Source organism: Bubalus bubalis, chromosome 12, assembly GCF_019923935.1.
Source record: "Bubalus bubalis isolate 160015118507 breed Murrah chromosome 12, NDDB_SH_1, whole genome shotgun sequence".
Lineage (NCBI taxonomy): Eukaryota > Metazoa > Chordata > Mammalia > Artiodactyla > Bovidae > Bubalus > Bubalus bubalis.
The window spans coordinates 81,441,840-81,467,482 of NC_059168.1; the positions used below are offsets into that span (position 1 = coordinate 81,441,840).

The 25,643-nt window shown below is 40.8% G+C and overlaps 1 protein-coding gene across 3 annotated transcripts in view; it reads left to right on the top strand.

The window, feature by feature from the left end:
* CYRIA (CYFIP related Rac1 interactor A) overlaps positions 1-25,643 on the top strand; it is a 102,804-nt gene that overhangs the window by 66,711 nt on the left and 10,450 nt on the right. For 2 of the 3 annotated variants that reach the window (XM_025261536.3, XM_044926226.2), the window contains exons 3-9: positions 8,280-8,359; positions 19,547-19,668; positions 20,897-21,002; positions 23,205-23,341; positions 23,810-23,887; positions 24,063-24,179; positions 24,268-24,347. In XM_025261536.3, the coding sequence (XP_025117321.1) occupies positions 8,290-8,359; positions 19,547-19,668; positions 20,897-21,002; positions 23,205-23,341; positions 23,810-23,887; positions 24,063-24,179; positions 24,268-24,347 (710 nt within the window). In that variant the 5' untranslated portion in view covers positions 8,280-8,289. Of the gene's footprint in view, positions 1-8,279; positions 8,360-19,546; positions 19,669-20,896; positions 21,003-23,204; positions 23,342-23,809; positions 23,888-24,062; positions 24,180-24,267; positions 24,348-25,643 lie in introns of those variants that run through there. The other variant, XM_025261537.3, reaches the window with a different exon arrangement.

Consider the following 25,643-nt stretch of genomic DNA (forward strand, 5'->3'; position numbering starts at 1 on the left):
CTCCTTCGTCTTGGAATGAAATCATCTGTTGGATTCTTGGCACCACATTCGGCAATGGAACAGAGAACGTTACAAATTCATTGCAGAAGTGGCAGCTGGGGTGGGGAATTCCAGCCCAGCCCAGCTATCTAAAATCGCTAACCTGGTTTAGCAGATTCAGGCTCCTGGAATTTATAGGCTGAACTACTTCCTTGCATTCCACTGGTACATTTTTCCCTCCCAGAAAAACAGGTGCTTCTAACATTTAAGAAATGTACCTTTCCCTTGGTTGAGAAGTAGTTTTTTAAGCCACCTATTTTGTATCTGATATATTATAGGCTGATGGTCAACCAGTTTTGCTTATCATTCAAAACAGTCAAGGAGTATAAATGGTGTATGATGGGATTGTGTGATCACTGGGAGAAAGTATCCCTGAGTTGTGTTAATAGCTGATGTATTGGGGTTGTACTCTCCCCTCCCAGATGGCTCCCTGGATGGTTCACGGGAGATAAGCCAGAGGGGTCACTCACTTTTGGGGGGTGGTGTGGGAAGCCTGCAGACCTCTTCTGTCACTGGCATCAGCTGCCACCCTGGCTGCTGTCAAGATTTCGCCAACTGTGAGCCTCACTGATCAGATTGAAGAGCAAATTGTCTTAATAGCCCTCCTAAAATCACATCCAGTCACCAGAAACACTCCGAAAGCCAGAACTGGACTTCTTTCCACCACTCTAGTGGGGAAATCTCAAGGCTCCATTGGAGTTAGGAGGTCAGACTTCTGGTAAAAATAAGTAAGGCAGGTTGCAGGATGCCCCTGGAGGTACCAGCCTCAGAGCAGAGACCAGCAGCTCAGCTCCCCAGCTGGGCCGAGTAATTGACCAGGTTAACGACCTCTAGTCTTTAGAATTTCATAAACCAGTAAAATTTCAAAATAAACTTTGGGGATTTAGGATGTAACTATCTCTATCATCTTATAAAGTAAATTAAAACACTGTAGCCTAGAGCTGTTTGCATAACTTCAGCTTTCTGCAGGATTCATGGTGTAGCTTTTATTCCTCATTTTGCTTTGGAATCACTGGACAGGACAATCTTAAGGATTTCTTTGCCAGTGATCACTGTGTGTTGATTCCTAGTGCTAAGTGCTGGGCATACAAAGAGGCGTAAAACCAGTCCTGCCCAAGAAGGCTTTACATTCAGAGCTGGGGAGAAAGTGTGTAATTACCATCCACACTGTAGGCCGTGTGACACAGTAAAAACAGCATGTTAGGTGAGCAAAGAGAAGCAGAGCTCACCCAAGGGAGTGGGTTTTGTTTTCTTTGAACTGGAATCGAAGAGGAGGGAAGACTTAGGCGGTTCCTTCTGAAGGCCCTTATTTCCAAACTCATACTTGAAAGGAAATTCCGGGGAGGCAGTGGTCGAGGGCCAGTGCTTAGAGGTCAGATGAAATTGGAGTCCAGACTCAGCTCTATGACTCTGGGGCTTGAGAGACTTTTTAAATCTCCAAGATTATTTCTGTATCCCTAAAGTTGGGATAGTAACAGTTGCTTCCTCATATGGTGGTTGTGAAAATTAAAATATGATAATACATGAAAAGCTATCATTGCTATGGCCTGCAGATCATTTTAAAATGTTAGCTGTCATTCTAATTGTAAACAGAAGGAGCAATGTGAGCAAGGGCCCTGAGGCAACAAAGGCAGGCTGCTTTTGAGAAGTGCAGGGTGTGATGAGTGCTGGGCCCACTGGCCCAGAGGAAGAGAGGAGACAGAGGAGCCGGCAGAGGCTGGGGCCAGGTTTTCTGGACCCAATGCACCCATTTGCATGCCTTGTATCCCGCGGGTCCTGCAGAGTCTTGGAAGTATATTAAGCAAGGAAAGAACACTGTCAGATTTGTGTTTAGAAAGCTGGAAATGAATGGGCGAGAAATAAGACTAGAATTAAGAGGATCAGTCTGGGGGCTCTCTGTAGGGTGCAGACAAGCTCTGCTGGGGGTCTGAATTAGGATAATCTTTGGCCACCTCATGCAGAGTTGACTCATTGGAAAAGACTCTGATGCTGGGAGGGATTGGGGGCAGGAGGAGAAGGGGACGACAGAGGATGAGATGGCTGGATGGCAACACCGACTCGATGGACGTGAGTCTGAGTGAACTTCGGGAGTTGGTGATGGACAGGGAGGCCTGGCGTGCTGCGATTCATGGGGTCGCAAAGAGTCGGACATGACTGAGCGACTGAACTGAACTGAACTGAACTGAGACAAGGAAGGAGAGAAGTGTGTCCAATGCAATGAATCACCAGTGGAGATGTCCTTGTTTAGTTGCTGTTTAGCATGTTCTGGGGAGACCCTACTACCGTGGAGCAGAAACTCTCCAGGGGCAGCGACACACTGCACCTTATATTTTAATGTCTTAAAAAAATGAACTTGATGTCCCATTTACTTTTTGCATTAGTGGACAGAGCAAGAGATTGACAGTCAGGAAACCTCTCTTCTGAACCCTTCTTTGAACTAATGTCCTGGGGCAAGTACTGTTTCTTAAAACAAGAGCTTTAAAAAGATGGCCCCAGTTCTAATGTGGAATGTGTTCTGATGACATTTGGGACTTCCATCTGGATGACTTTGAAAAGGACATTTATTGTACCTGATCCACAAGTTCTCGTCTGTAAAATGGGTCCAATATCACCTTCCCTGCCTTTGACACATGTTCATGTTGAGGATAAATGAGTCTAGAAACATCTTTGACAAAGATATGATGTTATATAAATAAATGTCATTGTGTATTCGTGATTTGTCTGGGGCTTATGTTGGTTCAGACTGGTAAAGAATCTGCCTATAATGCAGAAGACTTGGGTTCTATCCCTGGGTTGGGAAGATCTCCTGGAGGAGGACATGGCAACTCACTCCAGTATTCTCACCTGAAGAATCCCATGGACAGAGGCATGTGGTGGCCTACAGGTCATGGGGTCGCAAAGAGTCAGACATGACTGAGTAACTAATACTTTCACTTTCACTATATGTTAATAATTATGTTACAGAAAAATATTAGGCTCAACAGAACTTCTTAATCTCCAAACTATGGAGTTATAGGTAAAAGAATCTAAGTCTTTGATTTCTTAAATGTTTGTACCAGGGATGCTGAAAAATTTGTAGATGCTGGAAGGTATTGTCTCACTCAAAATGCTAAGAAAACCCATCTCTCTAGTAGAGGCATTGAGTCTTTACCATCTTAGACCTTAAGAAAAATACTAGCCAATAAAACCATATAGGGCTGTTTTTCTATTTTTTCTCATTTTCTGTTCTTTATTGATGAAAGGCGGTGTTGGCTTAGAAATACTCCTTTGCAATAGTTGTAGCTACAAAAGAAATGTTCTAAGTGCTTGTTCTCTAATCATGAAAATCAGGCATTGAAATGTTGGTGTACACAGGCAAAGGTCAGAACTCGCAATGCCCATGCCCTGCACTTGAGTTTTGCTATGTCTTACTTCTAGAAAACAAATTTCCTCACCAGAGATGGCCCTATTTTTTTTAAAAAATCACCTCTGGTTGATTTTATTTGGTTTTACACTCTGGAAATACAGCTAATCCTATTGTTTATTTGTTTTTTTCTTCCAAACAAGAGCAGAGTTATAACTAGGACAAAAAAATAACTGCACGTGTGTGTGTGTGTGTGTGTGTGTGTGGTATCTGTGTGTGTGTTTTGCTTCTCTTCTCATTTTTGGAACTGAAGTGTTAGCAGAAAACGACTTCTTTAGGAAAATCATCATTTTCTACTGAGCAGCCTATGAGCCAACTCCCATGGAAGTGGTTTTAAGCTTAGAGCCAAGAAGGTAGTCATAGAAAACACCAGTATACATCCCAAATCATCACCACTGAGACATGAGAGCCTCCCTTGGCAGAGACACGCGGGCTGTCTTTACAGACACTGTTAACACTCCTACCGGGATTAGAGAAACGCCCTCCTTCAATTTGCAAAAAAAAAAAAAAAAAAAAAAGTGAAAGGATCCATTTCAAAATTGTATTAAGTAAATAAACCTTGAGGAATAAGCCTTCTGTTTGGGGAAGTCACCCAGATTGTGTCTGCTGTTCTGTTCTCACCCCTCATCCCCCAGCTGGAGGCCTCCTCTCTGCCATTACAGATTCCCAGGGTCCTTCATGCCTGGGTGGAGTTCACTTCTATGAAGCCAACTTTTCTGGAAGACTCCACCCCGACATGGTTTCCTAAAGAAAGCATGAATTCCTCAAGAAGTGTTTTTCCCTGTACGTGGAGCAATACTAGTGAGAAACAGGCTGCTTTGGAATCTTAACAGAAACTGTAGACTCTGTCCCCAGAAAAAGGAGCATAGATCTACAGTACTGTATTATCCTGCAGACACTTTCTGCAGACCATGGGCTCTCAGTGTTCTCAGCCAGGGACCTGCTAGGGGTCTGAAGCCCCAGGTTCCTTCTTGTGGGGAAAAGAATGTGGACATGGGGTTCCCAGACCCTCAAGTTTAAATGTGACTCCATCTTTTACTCTCCTGTCATCTTTAGAAATATACTTAAACATCTGAACCTCTTTTTCTTCCAATAAATGAAGACAGTTGTAGCTACCCAAAGAGTTGGTGTAAGGTTTTAGTGAATTTAAGTGTGTGAAAGCTCCAAGCACAGTGCCAGGCACACGGTGGGCACTCAATAAAATGTGCATGTTATTGTCCCCTTGGAGGGGAACATTTTTTTTTTTTTTTGCCATGAAGCAGGTGAACTATTTCTGTATCTGTTCAAGAAGTTTGTATTGAAATGCGTGTTTTCTAGGTTCCATAACACTACATAAGTTCCCACAATTTTATCATTCCAGACAGTTCCTGCTTGAGATGTCAACATCTAGAAATCTAGAATAATTCCAGTTAACTGACCTTGGCTGTTGTTAGAATCACGTCTCAAGATATTGGACCACATCAGCCAACCAGCCTAAGTAACCTTCTGAACAGATAGCACTCTGCAGCCGGCTGATATTTGGATGTATTTCCATGTGTGTTTCAGTCTGTTACTAATTTTAAAGGCTTAACGTATTTCCCACCCAGGAACTCTGACAGTAAAATCCTACACAAGGCAGACTTTTAGGAGGAAGCTAAACTCATTCAGGTCTCTTGTGACATGTTAATAGCACAAAACTAGGGAAATTAAGAATATTTAACTTCCATTAAGGCATTTTATATGAAAGTCGGGGCTGCTACTAAACAGTAGAATCATCTTCCTGCAAGATTTGCCTTGGGGTCTGAGTTGGAATTGTTCATTAAATTGGAAACACATTGTTTCCTAGAAACCCAGGAGGGTTTGTGAATATTGCCCAGTGACAAGGATGGACTACACTAGTCGTGAGTTTTAATTTGGCAGAACCTGTCTCACACAGGGCTTTGCTCAAAAATATCTTAAAAGGAAACACAAATCAAGACAAGGGAGGAAAAAATAAACAGTGACAGAACATAAAAGAGGGAAGATTCTTTTGGACAAGACGAGCATGTCTTGTCCTCCTACCGTGTGTCTGTGTACTCATGCACACGTGCCCAGGTGACGCTAGTGATAAAGAACCTGCCTGTCAACGCAAGAGACACAAGTTCGATCCCCTGGAGGAGGACATGGTAACCCACTCCAGTATTCTTGCCTGGAGAATCCCATGGACAGAGGAGCCTGGTGGGCTACAGTCCACAGGGTTGCACGGAGATGGACATAACTGAAGCGACTTAGCACACACACACGCATGCCCAAATATTCATATACTTCAAGATCGGCAAGGTCGAAGAAGTATATATCCCAATCTTCTGCCCAACTCATTTTCACAATATTTTTAATTTCTACTTCACCACTACCAGTGACAGGAAACTCACTATTTCACAGGGCAAATCACCCAATAGTCTGACAACCCTAATGGTGAGAAATGTTTTCACGACATTGAATGAAGATCTTCCTTATTATTCCCTCATTGGTTCTAGTTCTCTTCCCTAGAGCCACATAATGCCTCTCTGATTTGTCTTCTATAGGAGAATTCTGAGTAAGTATTTGAAGGCGTTAAGATAATCATCACAATGATGACGGGCAATTATCACATACTGTTTCTTGAGCACTTCTTAGAAGCACTGTGCTAGGCATTTTATATCTTTAACCTCATTAATATCATGAATTGATGAAATAGATACGTTTCAAAAACTCTTCTTATAGATGAGAAAACAGGCTTAGAGAGTCAGTGCCTTGCCTTGGATAACAGAGCTAACAAGAAACAGAGGTAGGATTGCAAGCAGTCCTTCCTAAGTTCTTCTAGCTTCACATTGGTGACATGGGTGACTTTGGGTGATATCTGTAAGTGAATGTGAGTATTCTCTCAGAGGGAGGAGTATGGAGACTATATTATACCACCTGCTGCACTCAAGAGAACTGCTTGTTATGTATTTTTATGCACAGCATCCTTTTTGTTTATTCTCCTTTCACCACATCTTTCTTACAATGGCATTTTTTTGTTGTTGTTAATTCCTACAGCAACATAAACACTATCAGGAGCCATGTGCATAGAAAATTACAGCCCTGAGCTCCATTATCCCTCACAAGCTGAGGTGTCTGACTCACGAATTAGAGGAATGCCTCCAGCACCCAGCATGAGATCGCAGCTCCATCAGTTCAGTTCTGTTGCTCAGTCGTGTCCAACTCTTTGTGACCCCATGAATCGCAGCACGCCAGGCCTCCCTGTCCATCACCAACTCCCGGAGTTCACCCAGACTCATGTCCATCGAGTCAGTGATGCCATCCAGCCATCTCATCCTCTGTCGTCCCCTTCTCCTCCTGCCCCCAATCCCTCCCAGCATCAGAGTCTTTTCCAATGAGTCAACTCTTCGCATGAGGTGGCCAAAGTACTGGAGTTTCAGCTTTAGCATCATTCCTTCCAAAGAAATCCCAGGGCTGATCTCCTTCAGAATGGACTGTTTGGATCTCCTTGCAGTCCAAGGGACTCTCAAGAGTCTTCTCCAACACCACAGTTCAAAAGCATCAATTCTTCGGTGCTCAGCTTTCTTCACAGCTCCATGCTGCTGCTACTGCTAAGTCACTTCAGTCGTGTCCCGCTGGGAGTGTCCGACTCTGTGTGGCCCCATAGATGGCAGCCCACCAGGCTCCCCTGTCCCTGGGATTCTCCAGGCAAGAACACTGGAGTGGGTTGCCATTTCCTTCTCCAATGCATGAAAGTGAAAGTGAAGTCACTGAGTCTTGTTCGACTCTTAGCAACCCCATGAACTGCGGCCTTCCAGGCTCCTCCGTCCATGGCATTTTCCAGGCAAGAGTACTGGAGTGGGATGCCATTGCCTTCTCCGTCGCAGCTCCATAGATATATGTAAAATGAATGAAGGCATTCATTCATTCACATAGAATGGCCTCCTGAAGAAGAAGAAGGTTTAATGTCTAGAGCTGAGAGCAGTAGACACATTGCTATTTATTTAAATCAGTTCAGTTTAATCGCTAAGTTGTGTCTGACTGTGACCCCATGGACTGCAGCATGCCAGGCTTCCCTGTCCTTCACCATCTCCCGGAGGTTGCTCAAACTCATGTCCATTGAGTCAATGATGCCGTCCAACCCTCTCATCCTCTGTCGTCAATAATGACTACAGTTTCCCTATTCTTTCAGCTTGGGGTTGCAGATATGTCACAGATTTGTATTTCTCTGTAGGTTGGATTCACCGTTGCCAATGCCTCAGGCTGCAGTTTCATTGAAAATAACTTTTTGGATGTTATACCTTTTCATTTTTACACTTCATGAAGTACTAATCTCATAACTATTGAAATGTCAAATCGCAGGAACCTCTGACTTACCTGGGAAACAGGACCTCTTGTACAGGCTAAAAGGGATTCCTGGGAGTATAAATCTGTTTTCTAAACTCTTTTCCTTGGGAACTTTGAGAAATTTACCTTTCTGGATAGGTAATTTAATAATGCCCTCACTGTTCTGCTTGTCCATTGACATAGTATGTTCCCACACCAATGGAACAGAAATCAAGCAAGGATTAAATATTAACTGTAAGGATTCTGGGGATTAGTGAAAGGAAAAGGGGAAAAAAAAATTCTAGAATACACCTGAACTCTGCCTCCTATGACCATTACCCAATTCTTTGAACAATAACTAATTGCTAAGTTATCACTTGTCACCTAGCATAAAAATACTTTCTATTAGGTCTTCTGATGTAGTTATAGGGGTTCAATGGTATTTATGCAAATCATTCAAAAATATCTAAGCTTTTAAGAAGTATGTTTTTTATACTGCTAATGGTGTTTGGTTTTGTGTTCCCTCTCCTAGGCTTGCTGGGATGGGAAACCTGCTCAAAGTCCTTACCAGGGAAATTGAAAACTACCCACATTTTTTCCTGGATTTTGAAAGTAAGTTCCAAAACTTAAAAGATTATGATGAAAAAGCTTCACTTTCTTTATAGTTTGTTGATAGGGGAGTTATAAAGATTGTTATGTAATTCTTAAACCACATCCAAATGTCTCTCTACATTTCTCTGAGTCTTCAAAGACCATTTCCTCCTTTCTTTTCATATATTATTTTTTTAAAAAAACAAAAAACATATTTTTAATATGCTCATGCTTTTCTTTGATTTTAGAAGCAGTTATTGTAAGCCTAACATCAATCATCATCATGTATTTTCCTAATAATTTTCATGAATTATTATGTCATAATCCAAAGAAAAATAGTATACATAGTAATTTACACAGATTAATATAAAACAAATATCACTAGATGTAAAAGAAAAAGTGATAGATAGCAGAAATGAGACTTAGAGATTTTGTAGTTTTGAGTAATCTCTGTCTGCTCTTTGTGTATTATTCGATAATACAGAACTGTTTCAGAATTTTGAGATGTAGCTTTCATTTGAAAGATTTTTTTAAATCAAAAACTTTAAATTAGGGAAAACGGCTTATGAATCATGACTGAATACATACAGAGATTCTTTCTTATATTGTTCATTGTTTGACTATGTTTATCAATGAGTGACACATTCATTTTAAGCAACTGATCTCATGTATCTATACTTATTCTTGTGGTCTCCTCCTTTTGAATTGCAATTCCACAATACCAAGCACAGCTAAATGTCCTTTGTCCCAGTAGTCATCATCTGTTGCAAACCTTAATCTGCTTTAAACTATAGTTTCAAGTATTGTATTCATATTAAAAATAAGTTGAAACTTCCTTGCATATATATTAAACCTTCTAACAGAGATTTTCTAAGTAAATGCTAGAATAACTTTCTAAGACACAGCAAACCAAACTATGAAAGATCTCTGGAGCTATCTTTTTAAAATCTTTGTTATGCCTAAATACCTACTTAAAAAGGAAAAGTATTCCCAAAACTCATACATTCTGAAAAAAATTTTTAATGCAAGTTATATTCAATTAAAGAGATCTCACTTGTGATTTAACTCAGTTTGTTATTGTTCTTGTTATTTTGCTAAGTTTGGCTGGATTTGATTGGGTGTGGTTGGTTTTGGTTGAGTTTAGCTGGGTTTGGCTGGGTTTGGTTGTGTTTGGCTGAGCTTGTCTGGGTTTGGCTGAATTTGATTGGGTTTGGTTAGGCTTGGTTGGGTTTGGTGGGATTTGACTGGGTTTGGCTGGACTTAATTTGGTTTGGCTGGATTTGTTTGGGCGTGGTTGAATTTGGTTGGGTTTAGTTGGTTTTGGCTGGGTTTGTTTGGGTTTGGTTGGGCTATGCTGGGTTTGGTTCAGTTTAGTAAGGAGGGCACCTGGGAACTCAAGAGCCAGATTGATATGATACTTCAAAAAGAATTTTTTTTTTTTAAACTGGTGTGACTTTTGCTACTCTTCTATAATATCCATATCTTTGTTATTACAGGAAGATTTATTAATAATTTTTAAAATTGTTGCAGAATGAACTAGCTATTATTCCAACACTCTAATTTTACTACTTGCATCTTTAATTGGTCCTTTCCACTTCTCGTCATATGTATTTTACACTGTTTCATTCAGCGTGCACAAAGGCCAAAATAGTGGTAAAACAGCATTCACTCACAACTTCAGGGGCAGATCAACAGCTAAGGGAGTTTCATGCTTTGCTTTTTTGGAAGTTCTAAACTCCGCATGCGTGTGTACATGCTTCTCACAATGTCACTCAGAATTCAGTGGCCCCATTTGCCTATGTAGCTGTTCTTGAACTTTGGCCTTCCCGTGCTTCCACAAAGAATAATATTGAGTTCTTTGTCAAGTCTAATATGAAAACCCTTTAAAGTGATAAAAGTAAAATACAGGAATTTAAAGCATTAGTTTTCAGCTGGTGTTCTCTGAAGCACCAGAATTCTGAGGCAAGATCTCAGGGCATCCCCTTCCCCAGCAACATTGCAAAGGGGCCTCTCTTCCTCTCTCCTACAACCCAAGGACTCTGACCTACTCAGTCTTGTAGTTTGGCCATTTTCTTAATATGTTTTTTAAAGAAAGATCATGGTGGCCGAAGAAAACATTTCAATATTTTCAATTTTGATAATGACTTATAGTATCAAAGCTCCATTTATAGATATGCTCTAATTTCTTCAGGAAGGGGAAATGTAGACTGGATTTCCATGTCTGGTGGCCTATTACTAGGACTAGAACTAAAGTATTTAAGGAAAATATAAAACTATAAATTTATAGACATGTACAAAATCCTGTTTATATCCCCCTTACTACCAAAGAGAAGATTAACATTATTTCACTGAGTCTGAGACGATGAGTCACTGGACTGAAGTCACACAGGGAATGATTGGGGAATTGAGGTGGGAGTATAGGTGTCTTTGGCCTTCTTCCTCCCTCTGCTTTGATTCCCTTAAGTGCTCATCATAGGCAGCTTCCAGGAAGTAATACAGCCATCATCTTCTGCCTAATTAGAGAGGGAGATGAGATGTCTCAAAAAAAAAAAAAAAAATTGTTTTCATTTCTTGATTCTTCAAATCTTATTTCCTAAAGCTGGCTTTCAAGAAAGAAGGATGATGGACTGGAAGGGTGGGGAAGATGGGCTGAGGTCATGATTTTTCCTTGAGTATGTAGATTTCAGTTCATTATGGCAATAGTATGTTGAGTATGGTCATGAGCATCCGTGTAAGCCTGGTGACATCAGGGAGACAGAACTAAACAAGAGCAGCCATTGCCTAATGAAGCCCCAGGCTGGTGTGGAGGACAATATAGGCAGACAGTTCAAAGATAAACTAAAATAAGGGGCTTAGAAGAGGCATGGTGTGGCCTGAGAATAGAGGTAGAAACTTCTAGTTTCAAGAAATGGATGACCTCAGGAGGAATTAGAGCAGTTTTCTTACAAAGGTGGAATTTGGAATGGACTTAAAACAATGTGTATTTTTTTCCGAAGACCTAGAAGACCTGGGTTCATTCTCTGGATTGGGAAGGTCCACTGGAGAGGGGAAAGGCTACCCACTCCAGCATTCTTGCCTGGGAAGTTCCATGGACAGAGGTGCCTGGTGGGCTACATACAGTCCATGGGGTCGCAAAGATAGGACATAACTGAGCAATTAACACCTTCACTTTCAGAAGACTTTTCCAAAGAGAATAGTTGAAATCCCTGAAGGAAAACTACAGAAGATAATAAGAGCTGAGTGGATGAGAACTTCAGGCATGCTTGTGTTTAAAGGGAGCTTGAGTAGGAGAGAGACTACATTGAGGGAGAAGCAGGGCAACTTAATTGAGATTCCTAATGGCAGGGCTTGGGCCTCACCCAGTTTGGTGACCCAGCCATCAGCTTGTGCTGAGTTAAGAGACCGAATGAGCCCAAGTAACAGATGCTGGCCATGTGAAGAAACAGGATAGAACAGGCTAGATAAAACAGCCAGAAGACACAGACTTTCAAGAAGGAGGGAATGTAAACAGATTCAGATGCTGAGAGTAGTCAAGAAGGCTTGAAAAGGGGATGATGAGTTGGGCAGTTAGCTGCCTAACAGATTCAGGATTTATTGCTTTAAATACAGAGGTTGGATTGCAAAGAGTTAAGGAGGGAGTCAGCAGTAAAGGGAGGAAGGCAGGCTGAACAGGATGTAACAACAGCTTAAATGCATGTGGCACCTCTGCTTTGAGTATTGAATATTCTTTTTGAAGTCAGTGATGGAATATAATTGAACTGGGTCAAATAGATATAATTAAGCTGGGTCAAAATTTAATACAAAATTAGACACATCTGTCCTTAGGTTTTCCAGTTGTGTAGATATGATTTAAATTTGTTTGACCTTTGTAGTAGGTTCTACAGTCTATGCTTGAATTTCTACACAGTCACTTACTGTCTTTTTATTGTTTCTTCATCCCATGACTACTTTCTTTCCGTGAACAGAAATGTTATATTTTGATGAAGTGTGATTCATCATTTTCTTCCTTTATCAGTAAGTGCATTCTGTATCCTCTTTAAGAAATCATGCCTATTCCATGGTCATAAACGTACTCAACTACATTTCCCTAGGAACGCTTTAGAATTTTAAGCTTTACCTTTAAGTCAATGATCAATCTTAGCAAGTTTTTGCATATGTTATGAAAGAGATATTGGATTTATTTCTTTTTTCATGTGATACAAAATTATTCTAGCACAGGAGGCATTGCTTTAATGCTCTTATCATTAATTTGTTAACTATTTATAATATGTGTGGGGCTACTTAGGGACCTTTTATTCTCTCTCATTGCTTCTTGACCCATTTCACCAATTAATGCCAAAACATAGCAACTAATAAGTTATGAAGTCAGGAAAAGCAAGTGCTTCAACTTTGTTCTTTCTCCAGATGTTCTGACTATTCTAGCACCTTTACTTTTCTGTATAATTTTATGTATCCTTCAAAACTAGCTTTTAATGTCCACAAAAAACCTTGCTGGGATACTGATTATAATTATGTAAATCAATAAATCAGTTTGGAGGTAATTGACTTCTAGGCAATATTAATTTGTCCCACCTATGCATATAGTCTTTCCGTTTGTTTAGATATCCTTTAATTTCACTCAGAAATATTTCATAGTTTTTAGAAATCTGACATATCTTTTGTTGAATCTACCTTTAATCATGTCACATTTTGACCGTAACAGTTTTCTTACCCTCGGTATTTGCAGCAGTATGTATTTCCCCATTTTGTCTGCTTTTCTTTATAGCGTGTTTCTTATAAACAATATGTAGTTGCCCCAAGCTTTTTCATCCAAGCTGAAAATACCAACCTTTTAATTGGTATGTCTAGTCCATTTACTTTTAATTATTGTATGTGCATTTAATTAATGTTTGTATTTCTGTATCTTGGTGTGGTTTCCATTCGTTATCTTTTTCCTCTTTGTTTCTCAGTGTCTTTCTGTCTTTTAAGTGAACCAAATAATTTTTAGCATTCTTTTGTGTCCTTTCTGCTGACTTTTTAGTTGTGCTTCTTGGTTCTTACTTTAGAGATTATTATATACACCTTTAACTTATTGCCATCTGTCTTCAAAATGCGTTGTTTACTTCATGAAGAATTTAAGAAACTTGTCACAGTAGACTTCCAATCACCACCCTTCCACTCACTCTTTGTGCTATTGTTACATGTTTTACTTCTGTGTACATATGTTATAAACTCATTGCAATGTCTTTATTTTAAACTTTAAACTCTTAAATAGTCTCTGTGTGTTTATATTTGTAATCTTAATAGATCTTTTATATTTACTGACATATTTTTCAGTGTTCTCCATTCCTTCTGACATAGCTAGGTCTCTTTGGTATTGTTTCACTTTAGCCTAAAGAATTTCTCTGTGGAAAAGATTTAGATGGCATCTTATGCTTATGTCATGTGTGACCTATTCAATATCTGCCATAGACCTGGGCTTGAAGCATAAGCTTAGGAACCTTGGCTTCTTCATTGATGCTAATTCAGTAACTATCTGCAGAGCATCTTCTGTATCCTAGCTTCAGGCAGGACCAGCAGAAGTGGGGGGTCGGGTCTTAGTGGAGCAGAACTGCATGAGGGGGAATGACATAAAGTACATAAATACAGGAACATTAGAAGAGCACAGACTCTTTTTCAAGGAGTATGTAACTATTGGGGAGATCAGATGCAAGCACAATGAAGAGACAATAGTACAGGTAGCAGAGAAGAAATCTGTAATAGTTAGAACAAAGAGAAAGTGATGGACTAGCCAAAAGAAGTACAGGTTCTAGGCTGGGATGAACATACGTTTCTTAGGCTATAGTAACCGAAAAGCGATTTTCTTATAAGAAAAATCCACCTTTATGAGCATAATAGGAATGCCAAAAACCATAATGGTGGTTGATGGGGTTAGTCAAGAGGGAAATTCTAAAGCTCCCAAGCCATGGTACTTCCAGAAAGGCTCTGTGTATTTTGACTTGTTACAACTAAAGTCTCCTACTCTTTAAAGCAAGGGTGTGGGTGCATGTCAGATTATGCAATCAGCTGGAATGTCTTTGGGTGATGCAGAATACTTCTTACTGCTGCTGATCTCTTCTTTCATCTCCCCCTCTCTGGTATGCTCATATCTGCTGCGGTTGTGCATAGGGGGCTAGATAATCTTGGAAAGGGAAAGGAGGAAAATAAAGGATGTTTTTGGTCACTTTACAAATGAAAGCAAAACAAACAAAAAGCAAAGGAACAGAACAGACCTGGGAAGCAATTTGTTTATGCCAAGGCAGGGATTCATTCAGAAAGATTCTTTCAGTTTCTAGCACTTTCGCTTTTTAAGTGCTTTTCAGCTGTCAACATCCTCTTTATGATCCTACACGTCACAGACCCCCCACAGGACCATATAGGGAGGAGACGAGGCTCATGCTAGCTCCCCTCCCTCTACCAAGAATTCATCTGAGACCAAGAGATTAATTGGCTTGCCCTGAGGTCTCATATTTAGTGAGTGAAAACTTATCATAGGATCTGGTTCTTCAAAAATTACATCCCTGGAGCTCTCTTCCCTCCATGACATCACAGGGATGCCTCAGCATGTGAATGAAATAAACAAGCCTTCAAGTGTCTTAAACCTCCCTGCTTTTTGCAGTCCCTCATCTGACTGTCCCTTGGGAAAGGGTCTGGCATAGGATGACTGATGTTCCTGTACAAATAAATATGTCAGTCCCGTCACGCTTACATCTTCTGACAGACCTTTGCAATTTTAGATTGTTTTTTTGTAAGCAGTTAGTATTGTGCTATAAATCGTTTCCATTTTTACATCCCCCAATGTTCATATCAGGGCTTCCCTGGTGGCTCAAATGGTAAAGAATCTGCCTGCAATGCAGGAGACCCAGGTACGATCCCTGGGTCAGAAAAATCCCCTGGAGAAGGGAATGGCAACCCACATCACATCAGTGTTCTTGCCTGGAGAATCTCACGGACAGAGGAGCCTGGTGGGTTACAGTCCACAGGGTCTTAAAGCATTGACCTGACTGAAAGACTAACACACACACACATAACGTTAATATTAAATAGTTATTACACTTCCTAGTTTATCCTGAAGGGGTGAAGGGTGAAATGAGGAAGTGGGTGGAGAAGAAGAGCTATATAGATTTAATTTATGGTTTGGCAAACCCTTCCTGCTCTACGTTTCTTTGGTGTTTATACAACAGCTGGTGGGTGCAGAGATAGGGATGTATCCTACTGATGAAATGCCAGGGCTTCCTTCAAAGCCAAAGACATCTCCAAATAAATTGTCTTCCATTCACATTTTCTTCAGTTAATTTGTTTGATTCTCTGTCAGCTTTTCCACACAGTCTTGAATAGGTCTTTAGGGGTAGGTGTGTGTTCCCGGGGCTTGTGGAGACAGAGTGCATCCTTGGCTGATTTACAAAGATAAGAACTCTTTGATTTGACAGCCTTGCTCAGGGTTGAGCCCTGCCGCCTGTGCCCTGGGGTATGTTCACCAAAGATGTTCCTTTCTGACAAACAAAGCTGGTGGCCACCTTGCTTTGCATCGGCACAGTGGAATGCCGAGAATTCTGCTCTCAGTAAATATCACAGTCCAGCACGAAACCTCCCCCTGACCCCGGTGACTCTAAAATGCTGACAGTTAATATCCACTGTCACTGGGAAATTGAGTCAAAGGAGGATAAATAGGTCCCCTATAAACAAAATGAATACTGTTGAACTTTCTTAATTGATAAGATGGTGCTTTTTCCATTAAAAATTCTAGGCACTTGGAATTCAGCAAATTCTTGACAATAAATGTATGTATTCAAGGTCACAGGGCACATGATACATTTTCATTCTTTCCACAACAGCTAGAATAGGGGTTTAAATCACTGCCTGGAGAAAGGCCTGGAGAGGCTTGTTCCAGGGCTCCTAGAAGTGTTGGTTTCTGAAATTGCCTGTGTAAATCACAGGCACTTTTAACAGCTTCATTGTTAGACAGGAACAGTCCAGCTTTCTGTAACCATTCTCCTCAATTTCGATGAAATAACTGGTGATGATTAAGAATTTACAATGTAATTCTTAGAAGAAACATCACTAAACAATTCACTGGCTAGAACTGGAAACAGAGACCCATTTCCATCATCATCATTATTATTAGTGTGTGTATGTACCTTTGACTTAAGATCAATCTTTGCGTTAAAAATAGAAAAACAGAAGCCTTAATTCAGAGTTCCTGTTCACTCAGCAAATGCTCTAGGAGGTTGCTGATAGGTTAAATAGTAACCTTTCCAATCACTAATTCTTCTGGGTCTTTTTCAAGATGTCTCTCCTTGACATCTGAAGACACAATACATTTTAAAAGCATGGTGAGCAACTGAATCTCAATTTAGAGAATGCCAGAAGTGCAGACCCCAAAGTCTGTCAAAGGACTATTCCAGAAAGTGAAATAACAGCTTTAGAATTAGGACAGTAACATTAATGCAGTTTTGCACACATCAAATATTCTATTAATATGTTAACCACACTGAGGAAACATTGAGGCCATAGATAAATGATGGAGGATTTAAAAACACATTAACTAAAGTGTGAATAGCCAGTCTGATTATAGGTAAATGCATATTATCTTCATGGTGATAGTGAGACATGCAACAGTGGTAAAGCCATTTCAGGAGACAAGACAGAGGAGAGGATCTGGAGTAGTAAGATCTTTATTTTTTTCACCGCTTCTCAACACCCGTGTTCTCTGTCATATGGTCAATTTCATCGTTTATCCATTGAGACAGACATGACACATTTAGTAAGTTTCTCCAATGGGCAGGGCATATGGGAGCCCTGAGGACAAGCAGCCAGGCCCTATCTTCAGATAGCTTGGTATTCAAAGACGAACAGGAAAACCATCACAAAACAATATGAATTGCTGTTCAGTTGCTAAGTTGTGTCTGATTCTTTGCAACCCCATGGACTGCAGCAAGCCAGGCCTCCATGTCCTTCACTATCTTCCAGAATTTGCTCAAAGTCATGTCCACTGAGTCAGTGATGCTACCTAACCATCTCATCCTCGGTCACCCCCTCTCCTTTTGCCTTCAATCTTTCCTATCATCAGGATCTTTGCATCAGATAGCCGAAGTATTGGTGCTTCAGCTTTAGTGTCGGTCCTTCCAATGAATATTTAGGTTTGATTTTTCTTTAGGATTAACTGGTTTGATCTTCTTGCAGTCCAGGGGCTCTCAAGAGTCTTCTCCACACCACAATTTGAAAGCCTCAATTCTTTGACACTCTACCTGCTTTATGGTCCAACTCTCACATCCGTACATGACTACTGGAAAAGTCATAGCTTTGACTCTATGTTTCAATCATTCAGCCCATTTTTCTATTGCCATTACTGTGTGCCAGGCACTGTGTTAGATCCTGGAGATACAGTGTCAAATGAGACAAATAAGGTCTGAGTCTTACAGTCTTGTGGATCAGCTTCTCACTTATTAGTCCTGTCTGTTCTTTTAGCTGGGGGATCAAACTGGGGTGAATTATGAACTTAGGGATATGGGCCAAGACCACATGTCACTTAGGGTTACATGGTCCTTTTCCCATTTGAAAACCAAGACAGACAGATTAGGGCTTCTCCCAGCTGGTACTTTCTGTCTTGAAGTTTATGCCACTTGTGATTTGAGTCCTCTAGACTCTTACAGCAACCTGGCCCAGAAGCCAAGGACTGTGTAGTCAACACCGAGGGCTTAATTAATAGCTGGAAGAAAAGATGATTCAGTTCCCTGACAGAAAAGCAGAAAAGCCTAGGACTTGAAATAAGCCTAACCAATTATGGAAGAAAATGAGCCTGTAATTCAGGAGATGTGAGTTTGAATCTTGCTTTGGAAGATTCCCCTGGAGGAGGGCATGGCAGCCTACTCCAGGATTCTTGCCTGGAGAATCCCATAGACAGAGGAGCCTGGCGGGCTACAGTCCATAGGGTTGCAAAAAGTGGGACATGACTGAAGTGACTGAGCACGCATGCAGGTACCCTTTCATTAGTGAAGTCTGCTGGGAGAACTCAGTCCCTTAGGACTTGGATTTTTAAAAACAGATTTTAGGAGATGACATCTTCCTGTATTAGCAATGCCTTTGTTTTAGATGGAGATTAATTTCCTAACTAGCCCAGGCAAGAAACCTATTTTATAGGCATTGTGAGATAAATAAAACCCTATCTTTACCACCATTCAACTTCCACCCAACAGCCCTCACAAAATATTCCTGCAGGCAAGAACATACATTGGCTCCAGGAATGTAAACAAGTCGGAATTCATTGAAGAACTAAGTGGATGTCTCTGTGACTGTTAGAATTTGTTCTTCAATATTTAAGTTTAAATGCATTACTTATTTTTGTGGATAAGTTTCATGGTTAAGACCAAAGATGAACAGTACAGGAGTCTTTAAAATGAACTCTCTGCACTTCTTGAGCTCATGTTCAAAAAGGAACTCCATTGCTTTCTACATCATTATGTTCTGCAAAGATACATCTATACCAAAGCTCTGAAGGATTAATTACAGAAAATCTTAAGTGTTTTTTAGTATGGAAATATAAGGGGGACTACTTTCCCATCTAGACTCAGATTCACAGACTTTCAGTCACAATAGCTTCTATTAAATATTAGAATTGGATCCCAAAAGGTAATGTTTATTCTTTCTATCACCCAGTGTACCACTTGACACATAGTATATGTGCAAAAAAAAAAAAAAAAAAAAGTGATCTATACAAATAAAGGGGTGCCTACAATGATTCCATGGGCTTCTTAGGTGGCTCAGTGGTAAAGAATCCGCCTGCACTGCAGGAGACATGGGCCTGATCTCTGGGTCAGGAAGATCCCCTGGAGAAGGAAATGCCAACTCACTCCAGTATGCTTGCCTGGGAAATCAAATGGACAGAGGAGCTGGGTGGGCTACAGTCCATGAGATCTCAAAGAATCAGATACAACCGAGCGACTGTGCATGCACAATGATTCCAACAAGCTTTGTTAGATGTGAGTGAAATATTTGTAACTATTTTGAACTCAGTAATGGCCAGATCTTCTGTTAGTTTTCATTTCTTTGCACCTTATTATGTTAAAGAGGAAATACCATGCCTGCAGGAGTCACATAGGATTGTCTAGCGGGTAGAATTGAATGCCGAGCCTCTTCCCAGGCTGTTTATAAACACAAGCCTCTGTGTCTCTTGGTTTCCTGTCTGCCTAGATGCCCAGCCCACAGAAGGAGAGAGGGAAATATGGAACCAGATCAGCGCCGTGCTCCAGGATTCCGAGAGCATCCTCGCAGACCTGCAGGCGTACAAGGGCGCAGGGCCAGAGATCCGAGATGTATGCCAGTAATAACACTAAGCTGACAACGCCCTTGGTGGAGAAGGGAAACCCACACACGCACACACACAGCAAGATTCAGTAATAGCCCTAGTTTTTCCTAGCATACCAGGAAGAACAAGGAGGGTAATGTGTCCTTAAAAATGTATGAATGGTCCCTTTTATTCAAGTCCGCTGATCTGAGCACATACTGCTGCGCACCATGTAAAGTACAAGCCATTCTCTCCTCTGACATGCGTTTGAAATTGTGGGACTCACATTTAAACAATAATTTGTCAATATGTTGCTTCGTATAAGAGAAACATGAAATCTGTGAACGGTAGTTGAAATATGAGTCACAAAGTCTGGGTGTATGTGAACTTTCCAACATTTTGTAATGATTTTTGGCAGGTTTCATGACTATCACAATCAAGAGACATAAACAACCTCCCTTAAGGAGCCTGCTCATCTGTCATCCTGAAATGACGTGTAAGATCAAAATAATAAGTGCAGGAAAAAGAAAACAGTGACCAAAGCAACAAAAAAAAATGGCAGTGTGGCTTTTGAGAGTTTGTCATGCCTTCAAGGCAAGAAACCTCACACTCCTTTTGTTTGAAATAATTAGCTTTGTGGAAGTATCAGCACACACACACATTGCCATCACCATTTTCTGAAAAAAACCAAGACAGCAACAACAATAAAATGCCGCAAGCATCATAATCCTCAAACTGCTGAAACCCAAGCAAAACAGCATTTCAAAGAAAGTAGCAGCCTATTAAGAGGTTATTTTTCTACTTAAGGGTCACCATTTAATTTAGGCAATTTAGGTACCATCTCAGACTGTCAGGAATGTAATACATATTATAGAGAAAGGAAAACATCTACAGAATCTGTACTTCATAATGAGCACTGGCTCTACTTTAGAAGAATCAAATGGTCATGGAGGAGATCTGAATTGCTTCCAATTAGACATGCTTTTTTTTTTTTTTTTGCATTGAAGATACGAGAAGTGAGTCAAATGACATGGTGTCTAATTGTTGAGCCATTTGCATTATGTTCAAGTGCTAAAATCACCATCCTAATTGAGCATCTTGGACAATACTTCCATGAACTGATTGAGGCAGTACACATTAGCAACAGACAGAAGGAATTTTTTTTTTTTAACTCAAAGTCTTTCTCAGTCTTAAGTCATTTTGACATGGAGCCTACCGCTTCTTTTTAAGCAGAAAATTCCATCGTGTTTTGGCAGGCCATCCAAAATCCCAATGACATTCAGCTTCAGGAAAAAGCTTGGAATGCAGTATGTCCTTTGGTCGTGAGACTGAAGAGATTTTATGAGTTTTCCATCAGGCTAGGTGAGTATGTACTTATGATTTTCATGTCCCTCTTGTGAAACTCTGTGATGGTATTTGAGAAAGTAGCAGGAAAAACTCAGGGGATTGGAAACTGCCCCACATCCACTCTTGTGCATCATGAGAGGCCACTCAGATACAAAAACAGCAGTCATGTCCATTTCTGACAACATGCCTCAGAGTTTCTTCCCCTGCATTTATTGGCATGTTTCGAGTGTCTTTGCTAATGGGTCTCCCTTTGGTTTTGTTCTCCGCTAAGTTCTATTCTTAACAGTATTACCCTGTCTGATCACATTTCCAAAGGACAGAGAAGTTGGAAAATCCATGTTACCTGCTAACCCAAAAAGAAGTTGGTTGGCTGGAATCATGTGTTAAATTTATTTGGTTGGCCAAAAAAAGTTAATTTGAATTTTCCAGATGACAGCACAGAAAAACCCAAACGAGCTTTTTGGCCAACCCAATAATATAGCAAAATACAAGAAAGACAAATATAATGTTCTGTTCTTAAGCTTAAAAAAAAAAAAAAAAACTCTGTGCAGGTACAGGATGGCTTTGCAGAGTTCAGAGTAAAATCAATTCTGGTTGACAGTAGTCTCCATGTGACCACTGATATGATATAACCCCTCCCCCAACAGTAAAGCTATCTGAGGTTTCACTGGTTAAAACGTATGATGTGTCTAGAATGAGGAAGGGGGGTTTATTATTGTTCCATCGCTCAGTCATGTCTGAGTCTCTGCGACCCCATAGACTGCAGCACACAAGGCTTCCCTGTCCTTCACTGTCTCCTGCAGTTTGCTCAACCTCATGTCCCTCAAGTCGGTGATGCCATCCAACCATTTCATCCTCTGTCGTCCCCTTCTCCTCCTGCCTTCAACCTTTCCTAATATCAGGGTCTTTTCCAAAGAGTCAGCTCTTTGCATCAGATGGCCAAAGTATTGGAGCTTCAGCTTCAGCATCAGTCCTTCCAATGAGTATTCAGGGTTGATTTCCTTTAGGAAGTGTGTGATCATGTTTTATTCTACTTCTGCCATAAGTGAGTGCTACATTTTAGGAATTAAACAGAGAAAGTAAAGTACCCTGGGGGAATAATAGCCATGATGTTGAGAGAACTTGAAACTGAGACTCCAAGGGAATAGTTCAATGAACTGAACCAGTTTTTCAAGAAGAGCTCCTGAAGACTCTCAGGTTGAAGAGGGATCGACTTCTCAGTTTCCTCAAAGTGTGTGTCTAGACCCCTTGAACTGAAATCATAAGGAGCCAAGTGTCAGCTCAGCAGACGGAAAAAGATCCACCAAGGTCAAGTGGGCTGCCTCAGAAGACAGTGTGTTTCTGTAGATAGAAAATGCTAGTGATGTCCTCAGAAAGAAACTGTAAAAGGCCTCTAAGGATGATAAAGTCAGCACTAGCGAACTCTTGTAAAGAGCCAGATAATAAATATTTTAGGCTTGTGGGCTATCCTATCATTGTTACAGCCACTCAGCCCTGCCATTGTGGCACAGAAGGAAAATATTAATGAAGCATGGCTGTGTTTTAATAAAACTTTATTTGCAAGAAAAAGTGACTGTGGACCAGATTTAGCCCGTGGGCCATAGTTTGCCTACCTCTTCTCTAGAGGATTGTTAAAATGACTTGATGGCAAGAAAAATATATTGAAGAAAAAGCAGGAAGGAAGGTTTAGAAACAGACAAGTGAGAGTAATGAGACTGTTTTCAGGATAGTAATGGAGGTAAATATGGCAGCAGGTTTGTAGAAAAATATTCCTGGGATTTGCTAAGAGTGTCATTGCAGAGAAGGGCTGGTGTGGACTGGAAGTCTCTCCCTGCAAAGCAAGCAATGTAACCCATGCATTCAGGGCCACCTCATCTCATCCTGGGTCATGGATGGCTGTCTCATGCACATGATCCTATTTGCAGTTTTCTACAGTGTTAGGATTTGGGACAGCTGAACATGGGAAGGTCCAGCTGAGCTTTGGGACCACAGGTCAGCTCTGCAGTGGAGGCAGCCTTCTCAGGCATGGAGGACAGGGGGGTTCCTTTTCCTCCTTATCCACACACATCACATTTCACACTGTTCTGGGGGGGGAAAGGTGGAGAGAAAAGACTCACACAGGTCATCTCTGAGAATGTCAACTGGGGCTGCAAATTGGGCTTTTTGAAAAATCTCTGTGGTCCACCACAAATATGTATGTATCCCTTTGACTTTTAGAAAAAGCTCTTCAGAGTTTATTGGAATCTCTGACCTGTCCACCCTACACACCAACCCAGCACCTGGAGCGGGAGCAGGCCCTGGCCAAGGAATTCGCGGAAATTCTGCATTTCACCCTTCGATTCGATGAGCTGAAGGTTAGGCCATGTGTGCTTGGACAATTTAACAGATTCACACTGAGCATGTGCATGTCCAGGTGCTTTTCAGGGCTGTGGGGTGGGGAAAAAAGACGAGGGAAGTAGCTCCTTTCCCCAAGAGACATGTGATGTGGTAAGAATTCACACTCCTTGTGGTCAAAGTGATTTACGATAGTGGTTTGTATGTGGAAATTCAAAATCTGCCAAATACAACCAGAGAAAACATCTCAAGTGTCTGTTCCTCTTTGGAAGCAAGTGTGCTTTCCCTAAAATCTAGCCTAGGGTAAAAATAGGGTGTATTCTTAAATAATGAAGCTCTGAGTCTATTTTTAACCCAAAGTTGTTATTAACTCTTGGGTCACAAAGAGAAGTCCTGGTATCTGTACAAAATATAGTGCCTGGATTTTGGGTGCATAACCCCCCTCTGATGCTGAGAAATGACCTTCTTTCCTCTTTTCTTAACTTCAGATGAGGAACCCAGCTATTCAGAATGACTTCAGCTACTACAGAAGGACCATCAGTCGCAATCGCATCAACAACATGCATGTGAGTCCCTGGATCTCCTGGGTCGACAGCCCCAGGTTCCAGATCTCTTTTAATTTCTTTATCAGGAGGGGCACAGGGAGAAGACAGAGCCTTTGTGATTCATTTTCCAGAAGACACAATTTGAGCTGTTAACCATCTCTTTATCAATCGCATCTTCTCATCTTCTTTTCATCAGCTAGACATTGAGAATGAAGTCAACAATGAGATGGCCAATCGAATGTCCCTGTTCTACGCAGAAGCCACGCCGATGCTGAAAACCCTCAGCAACGCCACCATGCACTTTGTCTCCGAAGTAAGTGATGTTGAGCAACAAAGTGCCTTCTGCCCAGTTGCCCATAAAAGCTGCTAACAGGCTAACACACTTTGTGTCTCCCATTTAGAACAAAACCCTGCCAATAGAGAACACCACAGACTGCCTCAGTACGATGACAAGTGTTTGTAAAGTCATGCTGGAAACTCCGTAAGTTAAATCAGAGGTGTATCCATGTCAAGAATTCACGTATCTCTAACAGCGATGATGGTGTTGATGACAGCTTCTAACGTTTGGGTTAGCACATCAACACTTCCTTATACATTAACTGAATTAATTTCACAAAGAACTCTGGCGATAGGTATAGTTATCCCCATCTTAAAGCTAAGGAAGACAAGGCTGAAATTGGTTAACTGACATCTTCCCAAAGATCGCATGGCTTGTTAGATGGCAGAATCAAAACTTGAATCAAAGACGCAGGAGAAGTTGTATGCAGATCAAATAGTGGATTGAGTTAAATGACTGGGTATTGTTATAAGTATATTGGAGAAAAGATTTGAGAGACGATATAAGTATGCTGGAGAAAAGATTTGAGAGAATATTTAAAACCAAGAGTAGAAGTGGTAAGACTATTGTAAAAATGATAATGAAAATCTCTCTCTCAGGCATGTGGCAGTTTCTTTGTACTTAAATTAGTTGCTAGATTTTAAAAATGCTTGAGTTGTTGAGGTGAGGCAGTAGGGTAAGGAGGAAATCTTCACTCCAGTGTCAGATTTCCCCTTATTTTATTTATTTTGTAGCCCCTTCTGTGCCCACTGACAAGTGGTCTGACCTTGGTTTCCTCACCTGATGAGATCCCCATAGTGCCATCTACAAGGCGGAACGTTTAGGAGTGCCAAAGGCATCAAGAGTGCCTTCTAAAATGTGATGCTCTGTTCAAATGTAAGATGGCATTCCTTCCAGATATTTCATTTATATTTAAGTTAATATTTATTCCAAGATGGAAATAGTAATCATCATCTTTGTGGAGCCAAGTCAGAATGAAGTTGATGTTAAGAAAGCCTCTAGAATTGGCCTGAATTATCTGAATCATCAATGACCCTGTCAAGGTAAGGGAACAGAATTCAAGCTCCACAAATACTCTCAACCCAATGAATGGTATGTAATCTCTTTTAGGTATCTTTGCCAATCTAATTCAATCTGCAGCCTGTATCTTAACAAAGGAAGTTACCCTGACTGGCGACGCAGTAGCTGCTCTATAGAAATGAGCTTGATTCGTTTTCTCCATAATGAAGCCATTATTCTCTATAATCTAGGACAGCCAGAGAGACCTGCTATAAAATATTCATGATTGATGGGTGGGGGAGTTATGTACGTGATGAGCTGGCTCGCTAAGGGCAGAAGAGAAGAGAATTTACTGCCCTCCAATTTACCTTGTTTTCACACTGGTTGGATAGATTCAAGGAGAATTATCATCGCCAGTTTCTTTAAGAGCTTATTAACCTG